General features: G+C 36.2%; 1 protein-coding gene across 1 annotated transcript; it reads left to right on the top strand.

Annotated features, from left to right (window-relative positions):
- The first annotated feature begins 3,830 nt into the window (after positions 1–3,830).
- Positions 3,831–15,662, top strand: LOC131161744 (F-box protein SKP2A-like). The gene is made up of 5 exons (XM_058117703.1): positions 3,831–4,016; positions 4,473–4,780; positions 7,277–7,625; positions 7,705–7,846; positions 15,086–15,662. Exons 2-5 carry the CDS (start codon positions 4,536–4,538, stop codon positions 15,454–15,456), a joined length of 1,107 nt encoding a protein of 368 aa, XP_057973686.1. The 5' UTR covers positions 3,831–4,016; positions 4,473–4,535; the 3' UTR covers positions 15,457–15,662.
- Positions 15,663–23,158: the final 7,496 nt, after the last annotated feature.

Raw genomic sequence — 23,158 nt, 5'->3', positions numbered from 1 at the left:
ATCTTTTGGGATAGAATTTAGACTGTTTTCAGCTCCATTTCTGAAGGATCTTTGACCAAGTACTCATTTTCTTCATCAAAAATCACCCTAGAGATAAGCTGACTCAAATCAAGTAATACTCTATTAGATTGTTCTGAGAGAAAATTTTGAAAATACTTAATCGTACCTTCATGAATCTCCTCGGGGGACGCCAGAACCGTACCATCCTCTAAGAACATAGAATTAATTATCGAAGAATTCCTTTTTTTGATTAATAACTGCATGAAAAAACTTGGAATTTTGATCACCTTCCACCAGTCACCGCTTCTTCGCAAGCTGAGCAACACAAGTTTCCTCTATTTTTTCCCTATAATCCAGTTCACATTTTGTAACCAGGAAGTCTATATCCACCTCTCGACTATATCCCATTTGTAACTACTCCTTCAGGTTTATCATTTGATTTTCTAAATCCTTGATATTAAGGTCCGCCCGGCCAAAGACCTCTACATTTCACTTTTTTAAAGCAACTTTAGCCTTTTTGAACTTAGCAGTCAACTTACACATGCCTGAAACGTAAACTGGCTCCATCCAAATGTGACGTATAAAAGGAAAAAAATTTTCATAGGAACTCCACATATTTTGATACCTAAAAGGAGGAGGCTCATATCTTGTTGAGTGATTTGAGAAGTGTATCAACATAGGTTTGTGATTCGACGTCTTCCTCGTCAAGTATTCCAGCCTAGCAGTTTGAAAATGATTAATAAACGGCACATTCACAAGAGCTCGATCAAGCTTCGCTCATCTCCTAGTCGGACCAACATGTCCATTAAACCAAGATATATGCCCACCATGGAATTTTAAATCAATAACACCACAATCATTTAAACAATTATTAAACTCCTCCATAGCAGCCAAAGGTCTAGGCTGCCCCCCAATTCATTCCCCATCCTCTCGAATAATGTTAAAGTCCCTCACAATAAGCTAACAATTCAGCCCTACTTGTAGAGCTTTTAAATTTTTCCAAAGACCCCTACGCTCATACAAGGAGCATTTCACATAAACAAAGGCGACAAGCACTTTTGTCCCATTTAAGACCACTCATCTCGCGATCATTTGATTCGACATGCTCACTATTTCAAAATCATAATGTTCATTTCACATTACCCACACTTTACCTCACATTGCTTCATTCGAACAATAACTAGGAAAATCTAAAAATTGAGCGAAACGAAACATAGAGTTGGGGTTTTGTAAATCTCTTGTGGCATGTTTTTAACCATAAATTTTCTCCGTTATAAGTGAGAACTATTAATAAAGTTGAGATTTTTGTTAAAAAAAATAATGGAGTCATACAATATTTCATTTTGTTATTTCTTTTATAGTAATAACATATTTTTTTGTGCAACTTATCATAATTAATCTACTAAAACTAAATTATTATTGGAAATAGACATTCCACAAAACAAACACATTAAATTTCAAATCTTGAATTTTAATTTTGTACATGTATCAACGAAATTTAATATAGTTTTAAGTTACATTTTGTTGAAATATGAAATTCAAAAATTTCAAACTCAAAATATCTCTTAAACGAATAATAAATATTATTAGGAAATTATTTTAAATAACATCATATATGATTATTCATTAGAATTTTTATTATCTAATACAATACTCCAACATGGGGTGTTACTATTTTAAAATTAAAGTCCTTTAAACAAAATGAAACTCATAAGACTATGCGTTTGAACTTTAAAATAAAATTTGGAATATTAATAATAATAAAAAAATATTTTTTATAAAGTGAAAATAAATGCGGTGTCCTCAATAATTCAAAAGGAGTGTGTGGTCAAGAGAACCCAAAAATCAAAACATTGTACCAAAGCCCACTTCCTAATGCCCCACTGCCTTTTTAAAACGGCTTCGATTTTAAACAAATGGAATCTCTCTCTCTCTCTCTCTCTCTGGATTTGACCCCCAAAAAAATATTCAATATTTTAGAAGTTTTATAGACTATTTTTTTTATTGAAAATTAATAAAATTTACAAGTTTTTCTTAAAATTTAAAAATTTTACAAGCTTTTCATTAGTAAAAAGACGTAATCTTTTTTGTCTTTGATAAAAAATAACTTGATGTGTAAGATGACACTTAATCGGGGAGTATGAATTTTGGAGGTTGAATTTGGATTTGTCATAATTTAAAAGAAGTTTAATATAATTTTATACTGTAAATTAGTCAAGTCTTTACAAATTAAAATCTTAGGTCTAAATTTTACTCTTAAGTGTAAAGCAAGTGTTCTAAAAATTAAGGTAGTGTTTGAGATTATGGATTTTTGGATTTAGATTTCAATATGTGTGGGTTTGAAAGAAAGTTTAATATAATTTTGTGATATGTTTTGTTCAAAAAACTCCGTTGGGGTTGCTCAGGTGGTAAGATGAGAGTCTTATCTACCAAATGGTCGAGGGTTCAAATTCGCTATCCCTAATATTCGACTCAAGAATTTGGTGGGATGTTGGTGGTGGGGTTTGCTAAACGCTTCTCGGATTTGGTGCCGCATCATGAGACCCAATGTGGCTTGGTGGTGGTATGAAGTTTCTCAGTAAAAAAAAATATTGTTTTGTCTAAAATTCAAACAAACTCAAATGTGAAACATATTTTGCATTCCCAAATACAAAAAAAAAAAAAAAATGTAAAAGAAAGTCAAATGATGAGAAAGATCAAATCTAAAAGAGGGTTTGTGTGAGTTTTGAAACTTGGGGAGAAATCAAGTCATTTTTGAAAACTCCAAATATGGTAAGAGTCCTTTGCAAAAAAACTAAAAATAAAAAGTTAGATCATTGCGGTAAAAAAATAATTTAGGTGGTTTTGCATATTTCGACTTTTAAAAATGTCACACCTATTTTTTTTATTATATTGTAATTATCAATAACTAAAAAATATTGACCTCATTTTTAAATATGTCTAGTTCAAAATTACCACTCGTGTTTGGGGGTGGCAAAACAAGTTAATGGGTCAGGTTTGGGTTGGCCATAAATAGGTTAGGGTTAAATGAGTTTTGGTTCGGGTTGACCTATTTATTATCGAGTGACTATTATGTAAATTCAAACCCGCTCATTTAATAAACGAGTCATAAACGGGTCAACCGTTTAAAAAATATAATTTATTTATTTTAAAATTTTTTTAATATTTCATATAAAGTGATATTTTTATAACAAAAAACACTATTTCATTTTTTTTAAACAAGCGGGTGACCTAACCCGAACCTGCCTAATCCATTTAATAAATAGGTCAAGTCCCTTGTGTGCTCACGGATCATAGGTCACTTGTCAGATTTTGGCTTGTTTTGCCACCCTTACTCGTGTTAATAACATAGCAATTCTAAATTATTTATTTATTTTTTCTTAATTGATATTTTTAGTCACATGGATGAATAAAATTTCGTGTATATACATATAAAAATAAGAATCGTTTAGTATTATCAGAATTATTTAAATTTTTTTTAATATTTAGGCATCAAAATTAATAAGTGAAAATAAAATAAACAATAAAAGATAATTAATTAGTATACAACTTAATATTTTTTTCAATCGCACCTAATATTCTATCATAGGAAAACAAAAAACAAAAAGCAAAAAACAAAAAAATAAAAGCAAAAAAAGGAAAAACAAATTGCTAATTTCGTTGGAACGTAACCCACGTTACTTTTTCTCTGCTTACTCTTACGATGCGTTGTCTTTTCAGTCGCTTCCGCTGACAGTCATCTTTTCCTCAAATCATGACCATTTACGTGCGAGTGGGCCCCGGGATTTTCCCCATCATTACACTCATCACAGCCGTACACGTGTCGTCTCTCTCCCCCAGTCCCAACGTCCCCCTTCCCTTCTCCTCTGGCCCTACGTTTCTTCTTTCCTATTTTACCCGCTCTGCTCATTTCCTTCCTCCGCCCTCTCCTCTCGGCTAGCGTCTTGTGGGATTTTTGCGTCTGCCGTTCCAGCTGTGAGCACACGAGAACACTAACAAAGCGACGCCTTTAGCGGGTATCGATCGGAAGTATTGGTTTAATTATCTATTTTTGGTATTTTTTTTTCTATTCCGCCTCTGTTTTTTTGGGGAAAAAAAAGTTAATTTAATGCTTGTGAGGTCAATTTTTTGAAGTTTAGTATGTGATTAATGTTTTTTTTCTTCAAATTTTCAAATGGGTACCTCTTTAATTGGGTAAGTTGATAAGTGAGCTATATTATCTTTGGCTGTGTTACTTGTGTTCATCGTTTCTTGCTATGTTGGATACTCACGTGTGCGTCGAGTTCTTGATTGAGAAGGAAAAAGAAAGACAAAAAAAAAAAAACTGGGAAGTCTCCTTTTTGGGGATTTATTTCAGCAGTTTCGCTTGATTGTAATTTTATTTTTTAAAAATTCTTCGTATTGGAATTTGGAATCTGGAATTTGGTATTCTCTGTTTCTTTCTCTCTGATTTTGTTTCTGTGTGAGGGCAGGAGCTGGGGAGATTCTAGAAATAAAGGGAGGAAGAAGGTTTAAGAGAGGTTTTGGGGAGTGAAATGGTTGGGGACTTGGACTCTTGCTTTCGGAAGCTGATGGTATTTAGTGGTAGTGGTGGTGATAGTGGCAGTGGAGTGGGGAAGATGCAAGGTGGGGCCATCACTGAGTGGAAAGATATTCCCATGGAGCTGTTGTTGCGGATCGTTTCGATGATCGATGATCGTTCAGTGGTCAGCGTGTCCGGCGTGTGCAGTGGGTGGAGGGATGCTATATGCTTAGGCCTTACCCATCTGTCTCTCTCTTGGTAAATTTTCTTGTTTAATATTTGCCTCCATTATGTATACGATAAAGCTTTGGTGTACTAATTTTGTTGTGGCTCTTGTTTATATGCTCTCTCTTTGATCATAAGAATAATTAGGAGTTCTTATGTTTACTACAAGATTAAAGCCATAATCCTTTTATTAATATTGTTTTTAAAATTATTATGCTCTCTTTGACGATAAGAATAAGCAGCCATTTTTTTTTTTTTTAATTATTGAAGTCATAATCTGTTTTTATTTTATTTATATTTTACGTTTTGCTTCATATAATCAACATGCTGAATTTGGAATATTTGATGTACTTGTAGAGCATGTTTCTTATGATGGGATGACAGGAATAAACATTAATTTGTCAAGGTATCTTGTTCTGCCAGTAAGTTAACTCCCTTCAAGACATTAAAGGGATTTTTTTTTTGGTTTGGTCTGTATGGGTGTAGGTGTTTGGGGGTGGGGGGAAGGGAGGGGTTGGGTTTATTTTATTTTGTCAAAGCAATGTTTTATCAGGCTCTTAAACTGGCATGTTTATTCTTTTTTTAATCTTCAACTATTGGTGTTTATGTCTCATTATGTTCCTTAGGGTTATTGTTCTTGTATCATAAAAACAAGTTCATTATATTCTTTTGCATCTTGATTCCTCACTTGGAATCTTTGTGCTTTGAAGCATGCTGCTTTTTAATTTGCATTCCATATTTATTGCAGTACTTTCGTTAACATGTACCAGTGGTCCTAAGATGGAGGGGAATAAGATCAAGTTAGATTACTAAAGTGGTGTTTTTTTTTTTTTTTTTGTTAAATCTGGAATATTGTTATACTCAAAAGAGACAGCATGTAGGTTTATTTTTGAAGAGGCGTTCGTCAGTACTTGGAGAGTTCCTGACTAATGTACCTCCAAGGCTCCAACCGATCTTTAGCTGCTCATTGGAGTGAGCTCATTTTTACTACCAAGTGTAGTTGGTCTCAGCTTAGTAATGCAGTGCACATCAGCAAGAAAGGAAAATTGGGTTTAATTGAGATATGTTTTGTATTGTAATGGATCAATGATTTTAATCCATATGTGTCATATGGGTATTTTGTTTTTTTAGTGAGGAGCCATGAAGTAGGTTGTCAGTATTGTTAGTCATCTAATTGGTTGAATTTTTGGAAATGCTTTCTGCAGCTTTATTGCTGAGTTACAGTAGTTGTTATTGGTCATGCTACAGTTATTGGTCAATTATTACGTTGTGGTACCTACCAAATTACTGTAGCAGCTAATCAGAAGGGTGCTTGAGGGTTCAAACTACTTCCACCTAATGTCTGGGATAAATTGTTATTTTAGGTTTAGCTACATGGATGCAATGATATTTTAAATTAAAGTAAGATGTGTATAGCATTGGAATCGCATACATGTGAGTAGAGTCTTGGAACCAATAAATTTGAGTTTGCTTTGAGGATTATTCTTCTTGGAAATCCTAAAACTATGTAGGTGACTCTGTGTCATCACACCATTACCGCCTCTTTCTCCTTTTTGTAATCTCGTGTACCTTGAGAACTTTCTTCACTCTTTTGACCTTGTTCTCCATGTTTTGACAATCATTACAGTCTTTCTTTGCAAATTATAAGGATTGCTTCAAATTGTAAGATTTGGCTAAATCCATCTTCATTACCTTACTGATATAAAGAACTTGTGTGCAATGGTCTAAGCAGTCAAATGCCTAGTTTAGCAACATGCCTACTTGGGTAGTACCGTTCTTGAGTCTCTTGAATTACGTTGCAGGTTCTGGGTGGTTAAAACATCATTGAATTACTTTTAACAAATTAATAGTTCAGTTATCATTCAATTTTCATTGCCATATGATTTGTACAATGCGTTGTTATTTATTTCAAAACTTTTCTGTTATGTATGAACTATGATGACAAAGTTCATGTTTTTTAAACTCTGGCTGGATATTTAGTGCATTGCATCGGAAGTTCCAGTATCTTCATGTTCTTGACTAGAGTTTCATTAATTTTGTTGGCAAACCAGAAATTTGAGTTATTTTCTTACTGCTCCCATGTGGATGATTAGTTATGCATGCTTGTGCAAGGCACAGCTTTTGATATTTGGGGAAAAGATATTAATTCTGAACTTGTAGTGTGTCTTTAAATATCAAATGCTGGAGCAAGCAATCTATCTCTGCGCCTATGTTGAAAAAATAGCGCTCAAACTATATTAGGACTCATTGGAAAATTAATGAGCAGTATAAATTAAGTGAGGTGCTATATTATTGGCCCTGAGTAACTGCATGTCTAATATAAACAATTGAATATTTGGTAATGATTGTTTTACAAAAGTCAGTTGCCTATTTGTTTTGTTATGGATTTTGAACATTAATAAGTTTCATGCACAAATTCATAACTTGTGAGTGTGCTTTAGGATGTGCTTCTTAATTTTCTTTGTGCTTTTGTGAAGCATCCTGCATATCCTGTTTTTTACTCACGTGCAGCATTAATGATCTCTTTAGGTGCAAGAACAACATGAACAACTTGGTTCTTTCTCTTGCTCCCAAATGGACGAAATTGCAGGGTCTAAATCTGCGGCAAGATAAACCCCAGCTTGAGGATATTGCTGTTGAGACTATTGCAAATTACTGCCATGATCTTCAGGAACTTGATCTCAGCAAGAGTTTCAAGCTTACTGATTGCTCCCTCCGTGTTTTGGCTCATGGTTGCCCTAATCTTATTAAGCTGAATATTAGTGGATGTTCAGCATTCAGTGATGATGCTCTTCAATATCTCACTGAATTTTGCAGAAAATTGAAGTATCTGAATCTTTGTGGATGTGTAAAAGCTGTATCTAATGAGGCATTGCAGGTACAGAAGAGTTTAAGCTTATGACTTCCCATGTCCTTGTATGTGAAACTATTCCTTCAATTCTATTGTTATTTTGCAGGCTATTGGAAGGAACTGCAGCCAATTGCAGAGTTTGAATTTGGGATGGTGTGAGCGTGTAAGTGATGATGGAGTAATGAGTTTAGCCAAAGGATGTCCTGACCTTAGAGCCCTTGACCTATGTGGCTGTGTCCTTATAACAGGTATTTCATTTTTAATTGAGATGATTTATTTGATTTTTTAGTTGATTCTGGTGCTGCCATTTCACTGAAATTCAAACCTTAAGATACAGATGCTATAATTGTATAGCAATTGCTCTCCCTGCTTGTGTTTCTGCTGAAGCTGGGTTTGAGTCCTCTGAGGTTTGGTATTTCTTGTATGTCACCAGATATGAGTGATACGAACTCACCTAATTTGCTGTTATTCTTTCTGAAGTCCATCCCTGTGGTGGGTATTTGTAATATCTTGTGATAGCCTTGCTATGACACGTGGGTTTTCATCAAATGCTCTCTCTCTATATGTGTGTGTGTGTGTGTGTGTGTGTGTGTGTGAAAGAGGGGGGGGGGGGTGGGGGGGACACGTGGGAATTGTCTGAAATAGTCACTCCAGTAATTTGATTTGGTTCTCAGACATAGTAACACTGAACCAGATCCCTGTCTAGTCTGTTCATTGTCTCCATTATTGGTCCAACTGCAGGTAGACATGCTTAGCCTATGATGGTCTTTCTTGTTTGTGATAGTTTCCCGAACACTTGATCACATATGTAGCTTGATGCTTGTGCACAGATGGCAACTAGAAATGTCAGGCAGAAAACTGCTCTACTTCAACCCTATCTACCAAAGGAAGTCTCTACCCGAAACCTGACTCAATCCTGGACTGGGATGAAGTCATAAATAGTTTTTGTGGTGAGTGGAGTACCGGGTATCATTAACATCTAAAAGACCTTGCTATACCATTTTTTTTTTACGCATATTGTTGTGCTGAATTGTAGGCCCTGGCATATGTCACCACAGATGTCATCATGTTTGAGTCAATATTTGAAAAGAAATGGAAAAAAGAAAAAATAAAAAGGATGTGTTTAGAGGTAGAAGAGTTGTGGGAGTTACAATTGGCCAAAAACTGGTGGCTGAGGTTAAGTTTCATGGGTATTCTCCATATTTCTTTGAGAATGTCATTTTAAAACATAATTTTTCTCGTAACATTGTACTGTTTTAATTTGTCCCATCACTGTCAGTGCAAGTCACACCATATCTTTGGAAATTTAATGTTCTATGTAATGTATTCCCACCCTTATTTCCAAATTAGTTATTAAAACTCAACTGGAATATGGTATTCTGGGTGGGTGGTTCAAATTGAGAACTTTTAGGAAATTTACTGATTTAAAATAGAATACAGTTTAACCTCATTGACTGGGATTGTGTTGTCTGAAACCTGTTTCCATCCTAACTTGAAAACAGTTTACCAAGATACCTGTCCCATTGCCCTCCATATAATTTCTGCATAGATATGCTGCATTAGTGAAGCACAATTGAAAGTTGTCCCTTCCACACTTTAATCTCTTCCCAAGTTTGTTTCTTCTGATTCTTTTAGGCCAGACTTTGTTTGAATCATAGAACAGGGCCTGTATCATAATCTCTGGCACTCCCAGTTCTACATTAGCAGATATGTTTATGTTGCAAACGGAAAGTGCACTATAGGTTTCCAGGAGAATATTGAGTATTGGATTAAGGAATTGGAGAATAATACAAGGAGGGCTGTCTGTGACTTTGATTTTATGGATAATGAAATTGCTGGTTTTTTATCAAAAACTTTCTCTGGGGAAGTTCATTGCAGAACCATGGTTGAATATGTGGGTTGGAGTCCTATTTCATTAGATTAAGCTAGCTGGGTGGTGGCTTTTGAGGAGGTTGAGGTTGAGGTTGACGTTTCTGTTTTTTATATGGATTGAGTTAAAAGGCTCTGAGGTTGGATAGTTTTACTTATTTTTTAAGGACTGTTGAGATATTTTGAAGTGTGATCTGTTGGAAATTTCTCAGGAGATTTTCACTGGTTGGCAAGAGCATGACTTGGAATGCTTTAATTCCTAAGAAATATCAGTTTATGAACTGAAGTATTTTAGGCTGATTAGTTTGGTTACTAGTGCTCATAAGATTCTCTCTTCAGTTATTGTTGATTGAATGACTGAGTTTGAGTGATACCATTTCGAAGGGTGCTTTGATGGAAGGCAAGTTTTGGTTGCAGTTTTGGATGGACGAGATCATTGAGAATGTTAGGATAAGGATTTAGATAGCTGTTTTGTTCAAATTGAACATTAAAAAAGCTTATGATTGAGCTAATTGGGGCTTTCTTGATTCTTGAGAAGGGGATTGGGTAGAAAGGATATTGGTATTAGATGGAGGGTGTGGATTAGAGGTTGTTTGCAACTTTCTTATTGTTAATGAGGAGTCTACGGCTTAGTCCATGGCTTCTAGAGTATTCATCTGCCGTTTTTTAGCTCAAAAAGGTGTTGTTAGTTTTCTTCTTTGGCTAGGTTTGTGATCATAGCTTGGCCACTTGGGGGTTCTGTTGGGGTTAATCCTAGTTCTGTAGCTCTTTGGGATTCCATGGTTGCTAAATTTTCTAAATGCCTGATTTAAATGGTGTTTTCTCCTTCAGGGAGTCATGTTCTCTAGTTCAGTAGCTATTTGAGCTATTGTCTATCCGCAACCCACCCCCCCTCCCCGGGTGAAACACACACACAAGAAAAAAAAAAGAAAAAAAGAAGTGTGACCATGATGTCCCTACCTGCTGTCAACTGATGCCAAGTTGTGCTGGCAACCCTATTTGGTTATGGTGATTTCCTTTGGAAAGAGACTTCTTCTGATACAAGGTAATAATGAGTAGGTTCAGTCTTTATGATCATGAGTGGAATGCTAGGATTGATACTAATGTGATCCACACGAGTGAAGGGTTGTTTCTCAAATTTCTCATCCCTTCTAGTCAATTCTGAAGCATGTAATGGTTCCAAGGTTTTGACACGATTACCTAGCCATGCCTCCTTTTCCTTTTGTCTCCTGGGAAGCAAAATTTCCATCAAATCCTTGGGCCTTTGTTTGGATAGCAGCCCTTAGCAAATGGTAACACCATATGTTGCAAGTTAGAAAACCTAACAAGGCTTTACTGTGGAATGCGCTTCTGTGGTGGAGAGACCATCATCTATTTTGTATTGCGCTGTGGTGTATTTAAAATTGGTTGTCGGGTCTCTTTTTTTTTTTTTTCTCTTAATTTTCCATGAGTAACGTGATGTATGGTCATCCACCAAGGGAGGGCTAGCCCATGTACATCAAATTATTTAGAAGACAAAAAAATCAACAAAAATCGGTAATGCCCTCAACATGGTCAATACTGTCGGCACTTAAAATAGAAGCAACCAAAATAAACTAAAAAACAATCAAAATAAAACCACCTTCCTATCTCTTTGAAGACCTATCTTTGTTGGCATTTATTCCTGTTAGGCCCAAAGCTCTTTAGAAACTGTCTCTGCCTGAAACCCAATTCTGTTCCATCTTGTTGCTTTCCATGCCAGGAAAACCACCTAGCTTGGGCCATTTTTTTTCCCCCGTGTCATTTCCTGGAGGAATGCTGCTGTCTCCCCACCCCTTCATCTTGAAAATCTCTTTCAATTAATATTTAACTGTGAATCTGTCTTCGCTAAAGCCTCCAGCTTACTGTATTCCCCATGATTTTTAAAATCATATCCATAAAGGAACTCAAAAAGGAGTTTGATTAAAGCTGCAGCTCCCACCCACGTCTGTGCTTTCTACATTCACATTCCAATGGATTTCACTTTCCAGCTTCTTGTGATGCCAGCATGAATTGCTGATCCCACTTTCTGAGAAGATCTCTGCTGAAGGAAGTGAGAGACTTAACTATCTGTTTGCCTCGTTTTGGCCCACTCTGTTTTTTTCCTTTTTGATTTTTTCCCCCAGGGAGTGCCACTGCTGGACTTGGTTAGGGATTGGAAGACAGCATTAATGTAACTCTTCCTTGTATTTTTATGCTCTCTTTTGGGTTTTTGACTACTCCTAATTTGGAGGACTTCTTGCCCTCTCCCTATTGTAGCCTTTTTTGTTAGTTATTAATACTGTTAGATTACCACTTTACCTAAAAGCTTAAGCTGTTATATTGTAGGCCAACAGTTTATATTAGGCCTTAACACTCCCCTGCACATGCAGCCTGACAGCACGTGGAGAGATAAACACAACACTCATCATAGGGAATAATATAATCCTCAACAAACAAACAACAAATGCAGGCAACAAGACTAGGACCTCTTGGCAACCTGGCTCTGATATCAAGTTAGATTACCAATTTACCTAAAAGCTTAAATTGTAAGATTGTGGGCCAACAATATATATTAGGCCTTAACAAATACTTTTTGTCATCGCCTCCCACACTGATCATTGGAGTCTTCTCTATATTTGTTGCCAGCCTCTTTGTTACTGAACAGAGAAGGAGAAAGAGAGGTGAAGTACATTAGGAAGTTTGACAAAAGGTGGGCTTTCCCCATGTTGACACGTACCTGTTCTTCCAATCTGCAAATTTCCCTTCAAACTTCTCACTGAAGGGACTTCACAAAGTTTTCTCCTTAAATTGGATCCCAATGGCAACCACAGGTATGATACTGGGAGCCAGAAAACAACCTTCCACTCCTTCACCTACTGGAATCAGATCTCGCACAATTCACTTTGAAACTTAAATTCGCTCTTCCTTCCAATCTTCTTAATGATGGGACTCAACAAGGTTTTTTCCCTTAATTTTGGCTCCCAATGGTAACCCCATGTGCATCAATGGAAATTCCCCTGCCTTGCACAACCAAATCTTGATCAAGAAACAACCATCCACCATTTCACCAACTGGGATTATCTCACCGTTTCTTAAAGTCACCTTAAGGCTTGAAATCGCTTCAAAGCACAAAAGGACACATCTCAAACTTAGATTTTCACAACATTTGCTCCGTTGAAAAAAAAAATGATTTCATCATCTATGAACAACAAATTACAAATGGAACACTTCTTAACCCCTCCTTCAATGTTGAAAGCTTGAAAGAGACCATCCTTCAGAGCCCTTGTTAGAATTTGGCCTTCTAGACGCATCCTTGCCCAAGTCTCCCAACAATTTGAAGAATCCTGTCAGGCTAGCACTGATGAGAATGAGGAAACTTGAGGCTGAGAAGTATTTCTGACTTCAAGAACACCATTTCTCACTGAAATCCATCTTCCCCAACATTAAGGATGAAATCCCTGCTTACATGGCCATGAGGTTTGTCCATGTCAACCTTTCAAATTACTCCCCTTCTATCTTGAAGTCTACCATCCCTTTAACCTTAAGAGCTTCATCAAGAATCTTGTCTCCCTTCAACAAAAAATATTTCAAAAAGGGCCCTGTAACTGTGCTCATCACCTTTTTAAGCCTCATTGCTAGCACTTTCCAAATGATTTTGTAAACACTCCCAACTAAGCTTGATAGGACCTTAATCTTTTCTGTTTACTGCCCCATTCTATTTAGTAATCAAAGCAACCAAAGCTGTGGTAGATTGTGCACGAATTCCGTCAAGTTGTACAATTCCTCTAATATGCTCATCAAATCATTCCTTGCACCTCTCCAATTTACTTACCAAAAAACAGAAGCGAATCAATACTGACTGATGCTTGATCTCCATTACATTCCTTGAGAGCTTTCTAAATTTCCTCCTCACTAAAGGTACATATGTAAGGAGGGCTGCCTCAAGTTCACTAATGATCGGAAACTCCAGCTCCCAACGAGCTTTTTAAGCATGTAGGTGTTGTCAAGCACGAGGGAGTAGTATGCCGTCATTGTCGACATTGAAGCAGAGATTAACCTGATATCCACATGCGTCGTTAGCCAACTGGGATTGCATATTCTGTAGTGCAGTCCACGCAATTCTGTTTTTTTAAATTTCAAGCAAGCTTCAGGGATATTGTGTCCTCTCGTAAGGATATCATACTGGTTATGAGTTTTTCAAGTTGTGATGTTACATTTGCGATTCCTTGCTGTTGAGATAATGTTTGGAATTTATCAGATGGTCAACAATGGTCTTGCAAATGCTATTAGTGTCAAGGTTGGTACGACCCATTTTGAATTTCGATCTCAAACCATTGTCCCAGATGTTGAAGATGTATGAAGGCATTGGTTGTCTTGGTCCCATTCCCAGTCCCGAGTATTTATTTACGTTCAGGGTCAAACTCAACTTTTTCATGATTGGGGAGAATGATGGCAAGAGAGAGTGCTCATCATGGAGGTTTGGACCTACCCAGAGGCCTTACGCATCATTTAAGAAAAGATCCTGATTTTAAGATTTTTTATTTGATTTTGATTTATTTTGGTATGGCAATATTTCTATAAAACATCTCTTTAGAAATTAGGGAACCAAAAATTTGGAAACGAAATGCTTATATTTATGCACACACACATTGGCTATTGGGTTGTAAGCCTTTGGAGGAAGTGTTGAATATAGAATTGAAAATTTGGTTTGTCGTTAGGGTTTGGTACCCAGAGTCTGCTTCTCTTGTGTATGCTTGTGCGGCATTTTTGGCTTGTGTGTGCAATTGCTGAACCAATGGTTCCCTTGTAAAAGCTGCATATGACATCTTTCATTGCCTTTTAATCTTTGAAGATAACCTCATCTTTCTCCTGCTCTAATGAAGAAGTTAGATTTCCTGTGAGCATCTGCAACTTGTGAAAGAAAGAGTCGTGTTTTAATCACTTTCTTTAAGCTAAGGAGCCTTACATTTTGGTTCCAAGAGGCCTCTTCCATCCCAGCCCTATTAGACAGCTTTCCTTCGTTATTCATTTTTTCATTTTCTTAGACAACCCTCTCTCTGTCTCCTTTGCATCCATAGTTTATTTCCTCCATAAGCAACACCTCCATATAAACATTGTGAAGTTTATTCCACTTTCTGATCTGCAGCTTTAGACATTTCATTTTATTTGCAACTATGTAGCTAGCATGGGTGCATGGTCCTCAGTTTGAAAGCTATTCCACCACTCTCTCTGTTCTCAAATCCATCCACCTTTAATTGCATATTCTCAGAGCAATGAGGGGGGTCGGTCCCTAATTTATCCCTCCCACATACAAAAGGATAGGATTGTGATTCATTATAGAACTCAACTTTTGCTTTTTTGCTGTCTGTCTGTTCTATAGTATATAATGACAGAAGGAAAAGTAAAAATGGATCAAATTAATGTTTTATTATTTGTTTTTATTAGTTTGGAGTGTGATCTTTAAGTTTGTTGGGGCTTCATCAATGGTTTCAAGTACATCTCATCTGCAGCTCAGTTTATTTCCGTCCGTGACTGACGTTTTACTTTGTCAGAATTTAATAAAAAAAATTGCAATTCTTTAACTTGATGGTTGAATCTCTTTATGACATTTCTTGCAGATATTAGTGTGATTGCTTTGGCGAACAGGTGCCTTCATCTGAGATCTCTTGGGCTATACTACTGTCAGAACATTACAGACACAGCGATGTATTCCTTGGCTCACAGCCGGGTGAAAAACAAGCACGGAGTGTGGAAGTCTGTGAAAAGCAAGTATGATGAGGAAGGACTCAAAAATCTCAACATCAGCCAGTGTACAGCTCTCACTGCTACTGCTGTTCAGGCTGTGTGTGATTCGTTCCCTGCGCTTCACACCTGCCCAGAGCGATATTCCCTCATCAAGAGTGGCTGTTTGAACTTAGCATCTGTGCATTGTGCCTGTGCCATCCAAGCACATCGTATGCCCAGCAGTCTTCCCCACCCTGCTCATTGAACAAAGCACATAAAGTGAGACTGGGGAAAGTAAGGAACCATGCCACTGTACAAATGGTTGTTAAAAACTGCCTATCTTTGTCTGGTTAGCTAGTCATTTTACTGTTGGAACCTACAAATGTATGAACTCCTTGGATTTAAGTTGTCAACCACCCTTGTTTACAAGCTTTAAAGTAGCGTGATGTTTTATGAATGGGCAGTATTTTTTATTTCTTTTTGTTACAATAATCTCTGGATTTTGGGAAGGCTGAGTATGCTATTTTAAGTTTACTAGTTGTCAATGAATAATTATGACAACATCCACTTCTAGATTTTTGTAAATGTTAATGCAGACTCTGCCTGGAATCTTAAGATACCCATGTTTGGTTCAAATTAAAAATGTTGCTAGATTATTGAGATATGAAGATACTGCCATTAGAATATGTTGTGCAGTGCACAGCGCCTGGATTCCAATTAAAAATGATAATCATAGGCCACTGGGCATTTACAGGAATGGTTGAAGGATCCCAAAAAGCATTGTTAATTTTTGACACTTAGCTACAATTAGCAAAAGGGTTATGGCAGAAAATGTGTACCAGGAAAAAGCCTAAATGACTGCTTGATTACTGATTCTTGAGCCATGGTATGTGGTCTCATTTTGTACACTGATCGCACCTGTTTTTGTTTTATTTTGTTTTTTTGGTTTTTCTTTTTTTAACCGTTTTAATGCAAAGTTTTTGCCTCCAAGCTTTCCCCATGGTGGGTTTTTGTGATTTTGGTTGAAGAAATAAATGATGTTATGAAAGTGCACTGTTTTTGCTCTAATCTAAATTTTGTGGTTTGATAGGAATGTGTTTTAGGATCCGGTATGAGATTTATCTTCAACACTTTATAGGTTCTATTGTGAAAAGAGTATGGGATTGCATAGGGGAATATATAAATGTAGCAAACAATGAAACATCAAAAATATAATTTACACACTTATAATATTTGGAAACAGCAATAATCAACATATAAATATACGTGGTTCGGCAAAACTTACATTTATGGGAGCAATCGGCAAAGGTTTTACTATGAAAAATCGAAGTACACGATATAATGGTTACAATGATCTTCTCTCTATCATAATATGCCCAGAAAGACATATTTAACAACCCCTCGGAAACTTCTCTCCAAATACCCAACTGTTTTAATGTCCACATTAAAAATTTGAATTCTTTCTTGCAACCCCGAAAGCAGTCATTGATGAAAAGGGTCAATTCATCGACGATTGCTAGTCTAGTTGTCGACGAATGATGCCTTTTCGTCAACGACTTCTGAACTTCTGAATATTATCTGCTCTTGGTATTTCAGATGTCTGAACTTTTCTTGCTCTCAATATCTCCATTCGTTGATGAGGAGGTCCACTCGTCGACAAATGCCCTGCTACACAACACAAAGACTTAACCCATATGTTTTTTGTCATTTGTTTATGAACTCCACCAAATATAATAGTCACATAAACATAACAATTTCCACCTTAGCGATTATATGCCCCTTAGGAGAACCTGAAAAACATATCTAATTGCTCCACCTTGACCTTAGAATCTTTGGTTGAGTTTGTCTCCCTTCTAGCACTTGGAGACATGGAGTAAGTTCAAGCAATGCTTGAACTCTTTAGTAGTGATCAGTTTTGTCAAAATATCCGTTGCATTTTCAGATGTGTAAACCTTCTCCAATACAAGTTCACCTGAAGTAATTAACTCCCGAACCCTGTGCAACCTCACATCATTATTCTTGGTTCTAACATGGTACATTTGTTTCTTTACTAAGTAAATAGCACTCGGATTATCACAATGCAGCACAACACCATCTTGCTGCATACCCAGCTCTTTGACCAAACCGATAAGTCATAAGGTTTCCTTTGCAGTTTCAGCAACTGCCATATATTCAGCTACAGTTGTGGACAATGTCACTAGAGATTGTACCATGGATTTCCAACATATAGGTCCTCCTACAAGGGTAAAGACATAACTTGTTGTAGACCTTTTGTCATCCATATCCCCTACATAATCAGTATCTACAAACCCCACAACTGAAGGACTATTCTGTTGCTTGCTGAACATGATGTCATAACCCAATGTACTCCATAAGTATTTAAAGATTCATTTGATGACTTCCCAATGTTGTCTACCTGGATTAGAAAGAAACTACCACACTCAAAGCATGTGCTAAGTCTGGCCTTGTACACACTATGACATACATTAAACTCCCTATAGCTCTAGCATAGGGGACCTTTGACATGTCTCAAATATCATTATCCATACTTGGGTAATTTGTAGTAAACAACTTAAAATGACTCGCTAAAGGTGTGCATACCGGTTTTGCATCAGCCATGGTAAACATCTCCAACACCTTCTCCATATAACTGCCTTGTGATAACCATAACCTCCTTGTAGTTTTGTCCCGATGAATCTCCATCCCAAGTATTTTCTTGACTGAACCAAGATCTTTCATACTCACATCTTTTGCAGTCAATCTTGATCATATATGAATCAAATCTTCTGTACCATTGTCTTGGAGAGTGTTTCAACCTGTAAAGAGATTTCTTCAACTTGCAAACTAAGTTTTCTTTCCCCGGTTCACTGAATCCCTCCGACTATACCATATAAATTTGTTCCTCTAAGTCACCATGAAGAAACGCCGTCTTCACATACATTTGTTCCAAATGTAGATTATAATGGGCTACCAACCACAACACTATCTTGATAGAAGTATGTTGGACTACAGGTGAAAAGTATTCATCATAATCTATTCCCTTTTTCTATGAGTACCATTTTGCTACTAACCGTGCCTTGAATTTTTCTCATTCATTTTATGAAATTGCTTCCTTCTTCCTATATATCCATTTGTAGCTTATAGCCCTCTTCTTATCTGGAAGCTCTACCAACTCTCAAGTTTGATTCTTATATAGTGATTCCATTTCTTCAATCATTGCACTCATCCGCCTACCTTTCTCCTCGTTGTGCACTGCCTTTTGAAATGTAGTTGGATTATTGTAATTGGTAAGGAAAACATAAGACACTAACTCTTCAAATCCATGCCTTGGTGGTGGCCTAATAGTGCGTCTGGATATCTGTATAGGAAGATTGTCGACTTGCTGGTTTCCTGAGTTAGAACTCCCTGCTACCAAAGGACCATGATCATTGTTGTTGCTATGAGCTTCTAACTCCACCTGCACAACATGTTCATCTCTACCCCAGTTTTCTGGCTCTTTTTTCTGTTTACACAATCTTGAGTACGCTTCACCATAGCCTTCTCATCAAAAACTACATCTCTACTGATCATCACCTTGTTTGCCACTGGATCCCACAACTTGAACCTCTTCACACCCTTTTGATATCCCAAAAAGATGCAATGTCTTGACTTTGCGTCAAGCTTCGATCTCTCCTCACTAGACACGTGAATATAGGCTGGACAATCGAATACCTTCAATTCGAAATAGTCTACTGCATTTCCCATTTATACCTCTTCTTTCACTTTTCTTTCTAGTGATGCCCTTGGTGATTGATTTATCAAGAAACTAGTCATACTAACTGCCTCGACACAGAAGTTCTTCGATAGCCCTGCATTAAGCCTGAGACATCGAGCTCTTTCATCTAGAGTTCAGTTCATCCTTTCAGTCACACCATTTTGTTGAGGTGTCTGATGAATTGTAAAGTGTCTCTTAATGCCTTGCTGCTCACAAAAATTCATGAACCTAGAATCAACGTATTCGGTCTCATTGTCTGACCTTAGACATTTGATTCTTTTCTTCGTTTGGTTTTCCACTTCAATTTTCCACAATTTGAACCTGGAAAATGTATCAGACTTGTGCCGCATGAAGTATACCTAGACTTTCTGTGAGTAATCGTCAACAAAACATACATAATTCACATGTCCACCTTTTAATGCTACTCTAACCGGGCCCCAAACATCAGAATGTACATAATCAAGAATATCTTTCGTCCTGTGAATAGTTGATTTGAACTTTGTCGTGTCTTGTTTTCCAATAACACAAATCTTGCCAAAATCCAGCTTACATGTTTTCATACCTTTTAAGAGTTTCTTCTTGTGAAGTTCCTTCATGCCATGTTCCCCCATATGCCCAAAAAGCATATGCCACAAGACGATTTCATCAGATTCAGAATCCACGGCTGCAGCTCCACCTACAATAGTAGCTCCCTACAGTATGTAAATATTCCCATCTAGTTTTTTCCCTTTCATCACTATTAGACTACCTTTCCATACTTTCATAACCCCACATTCGGACAAATGAAACCATTATAATCCAAGATGCCAAGTGAAATCAGACTCTTTCGTAACTCCGGTATGTCTCTTACATTACTCAAGGTTCTCACAGCACCATCAAACATTTTAATTTTAACATTTCCAATGTCAATGATCTTACAAGAAACATCATTGCCCATGGGAACTGAACCTGAATTTACTAACCTGTAATTGCTGAACCACTCCTTGTTTGGAGTCATATGGTAAGAGCATGTCGAGTCTAAAATTCATAAGTTTGTTTGGAGTCATATGGTAAGAGCATGTCGAGTCTAAAATTCATAAGTCTGTTAGGTGATTCGACCCCGACGAAACTGAAAGTACATCACCATCACTGCAAACTGAATTTTCTTCTTGAACTATGTTCACTAATTTTGAAGTCCTTACATGCTTTTCAGCATTTCCTTTCTTCCAATCCGAACACTCCGGTTTCACATTCCCCGTTTTACCGCACTTACAACACCAGATATCCTTTTTCTCCTTGGATTGAGTACGAGACTTTTGACTCGATCCACTTTTGAATATTCTTTTCCCACGCTCTTAGTTACCTTTCACCACAAGTCCTTCTCTGTGTGAGTTATTATCGCAAATTTTTAGCCTTTGATGAAAACCCAACAAGACACTTGTCACATCTTCTAAATTAAGAGTCTCTTTTCCCCATGTAAGAGTGATAACTAAATTTTCATAAGTATAAGTTGCTGGTGTTTGGTTTTTTGGTTTGATTTATGTTGGTTAAGTTAGTTTTAGGGTCTTGGAGTTTGCTTTTTTTGTCCCAAAGTCTCAAGATTAAAACCACGGCATTCCTCCACCATAAGTGAGGGGTTTTCTAATAAAGTTAGGAGGTTCCGCCCTCTTTTACCACAAAAAAAAAAAAGTATAAGTTATTGGCAAGGAATTTAGTAACATCAAAACCTTATCATCTTCATCAAACTTAACATCAACATACATTACATCACTTATGATTTGATTAAATGCATTGATGTGTTGATTTAAGTTCAAACCTTCATCCATCTTAAGTTAATAAAGACGCTTCTTAAGGAATAGATTATTAGAAAGTGATTTGGACATATACCGGCTTTCAAGCTTTTGCCACATAGCCGCTGGAGAATCCTCCTCTATCACATGATAAAGCACTTCGTCGCCCAAACACAAACGTATTGTAGAAACAATCTTTGCCTCCAATTCTTTCCAAGTTGCCTCATCCATACCTTCCGGTTGAACACTATACAATGCTTTCACCATCCACTGCTACACAAGCAGATCCTTCACTCTCCTCTTCCACAAACCGAAATTTTCGATTCCATCAAATTTGACAACATCAAACCTTGCAGAAGAAGAACCCGATGCCATGACAACAACGCTCTAATACCAATTGTTATGAAAAGAGTATGGGATTGCACAGCGAAATATATAAATGCAGCAAACAATGAAGCACCAAAAATATAATTCACACACTTAGTATATCTGAAAACAACAATAATCCTTGGCTCGACAAGGCCTACATCCACAGGAGCAACGGCAAAGGTTTCACAATGAAAAATCAAAGTACACAATACAATGGTTACAATGATCTTCTCTCTATCACAATATGCCCAGAAAGACATATTTAACAAACCCTCGGAGGCTTCCCTCCAAATACCCAACCGTCCCAACGTCCGCATTCAAAATTTGAATTCTTTCTCGCAGCCCTGAGAGCAGTTGTCAATGAAAAGGGTCAATTCGCCCACGGTTGTTGGTTTAGTCATCGACGAATGATGCCTTTTCGTCGACGACTTCTAAACTTCTGAATATTATCTGCTCTCAGTATCTCATATGTCTGAACTTTTTTTGCTCTCGGTATGTTCATTCGTCGACGAATGAGGCCCATTTGTCGACGAATGTCCTGCTGCACAGCACAAAGACTTCACCTATATGTTTTTCGTCCTTTGTTTATGAACTCTACCAAGTATAAGAATCACACAAGGATGTACATTAAATCAATCCAAAACTAGCAAACAAGAGAAAAATGAAAACCCTAAAAGGAAACTTCTCCCTTTGTTCTAAACTTCTTCCTTTGTTCTTTCATCTTGTTGATTAGAGTTTGTTGGATCACACTCACCCATACTGTTATAGGTGAAGGTACAAGATAAAATTTTATAAAATGAAAAAATTAAGTTGTTTTGTATCACTGTAAAAAATTTTAAAAATACATATATTAGAAACATGATGTAATAATTGAAAGCTAAAAATAGGCAACTTATTTTGTTCATATTTTTAAAATTAAAATAATTAAAAATGTTATTGAATTCATATATATTTTTGTTCTTGAATTGAATAAAAATCACTAAATATGATTAAAAGAATAGAAACTTAAAATAATATAAATTAGAAAATGCTGCAATAAAATTAAAAATTAATTATAGGTTTAAAATTTTATTTTACTTTTATAATCACAATTTATTGCTTCAAGAACAATCATATTATGCATGAAAAATGAAAAAAAAAAAAAAAAAAAAAGAAGGTAAAAGTAATTTTTTGATGGCTTTTCTTATTTTTAAATTTTTTTAAAAAAATTATGCATATATTTGTTCTAGCTATATTTTAGAGTCACGTGGTCATCTTATTTTAATTTTAATAATTAAATATTTTACTTAGAATGATTTAATATACAAAAGTCAATTTTGTATGTTACAACAATTAAAAAGAAATATTACAAAAACTAATAACAGAAATATAAAATTAGTAGCAAAAATAAGAAAATAAAATGATATCAAAGAGCCCTAAACAATTTACTGGCAATGCTACAAAATTTTAGATGCTATTAAGAAAATATAATAACCCAATGTTTGTAAAGATTTTGAATTTGAATCTGTATTGGATTTGGATAGAATGTAATATAAAATTGTATTAGTTTGTCCAAATTCAAGTCCATAATCTATGCTCCCTAATAGAGTTTTACACTACTCACCTCACAATTTGCAAGCACACAAATCTTCTTTTAATTCAATGAGAAAAGAATTAAGTAGAAGGAAGAATTTAAAGTGAATCTCTTATGAACTCCCCAATCTTTGACTGGAACTTACACTCTGCTAAACCCATTAATTTCTATTCTAACTTCTTTTTCTTGCATGGCCCCGAGAGGCATCACTTTTTTTGTGAACTTAACATTCATAAATATTGACCAACCATGCATTGAATAATCATGCATCAATGCTTTCATATTTGTTAGCAAAGTTAATTAAGATATGACTTTAATTAAAAAGATGTACTTGCATACCTGGAAAGTGTAGCCATGCACATTGTCACATATAAGAAGTCTTTAATTAAGGAAAAATACAATTACGCAACAAAGGTCAATCACACATGAGATGAAAAGAAGTCTCAACTAATGCATATACAATCACAAGAGAATTGATCTTAAAAACAAAATTAGCAAAATT

Source organism: Malania oleifera, chromosome 8 (genome assembly GCF_029873635.1).
Source record: "Malania oleifera isolate guangnan ecotype guangnan chromosome 8, ASM2987363v1, whole genome shotgun sequence".
NCBI classification, from domain to species: domain Eukaryota; kingdom Viridiplantae; phylum Streptophyta; class Magnoliopsida; order Santalales; family Ximeniaceae; genus Malania; species Malania oleifera.
The sequence above is the reverse complement of the archived record's forward strand: the minus strand, read 5'-3'. Positions and strand labels throughout refer to the sequence as shown.

Bases quoted from the DNA above. Each gene is read 5' to 3' on its own strand.
- LOC131161744 (XM_058117703.1), top strand. From the start codon at position 4,536: ATGGTTGGGGACTTGGACTCTTGCTTTCGGAAGCTGATGGTATTTAGT. The intron at 4,781-7,276 runs GTAAATTTTCTT...TGATCTCTTTAG, and splicing joins ACCCATCTGTCTCTCTCTTG to GTGCAAGAACAACATGAACA. The intron at 7,626-7,704 runs GTACAGAAGAGT...GTTATTTTGCAG, and splicing joins TATCTAATGAGGCATTGCAG to GCTATTGGAAGGAACTGCAG.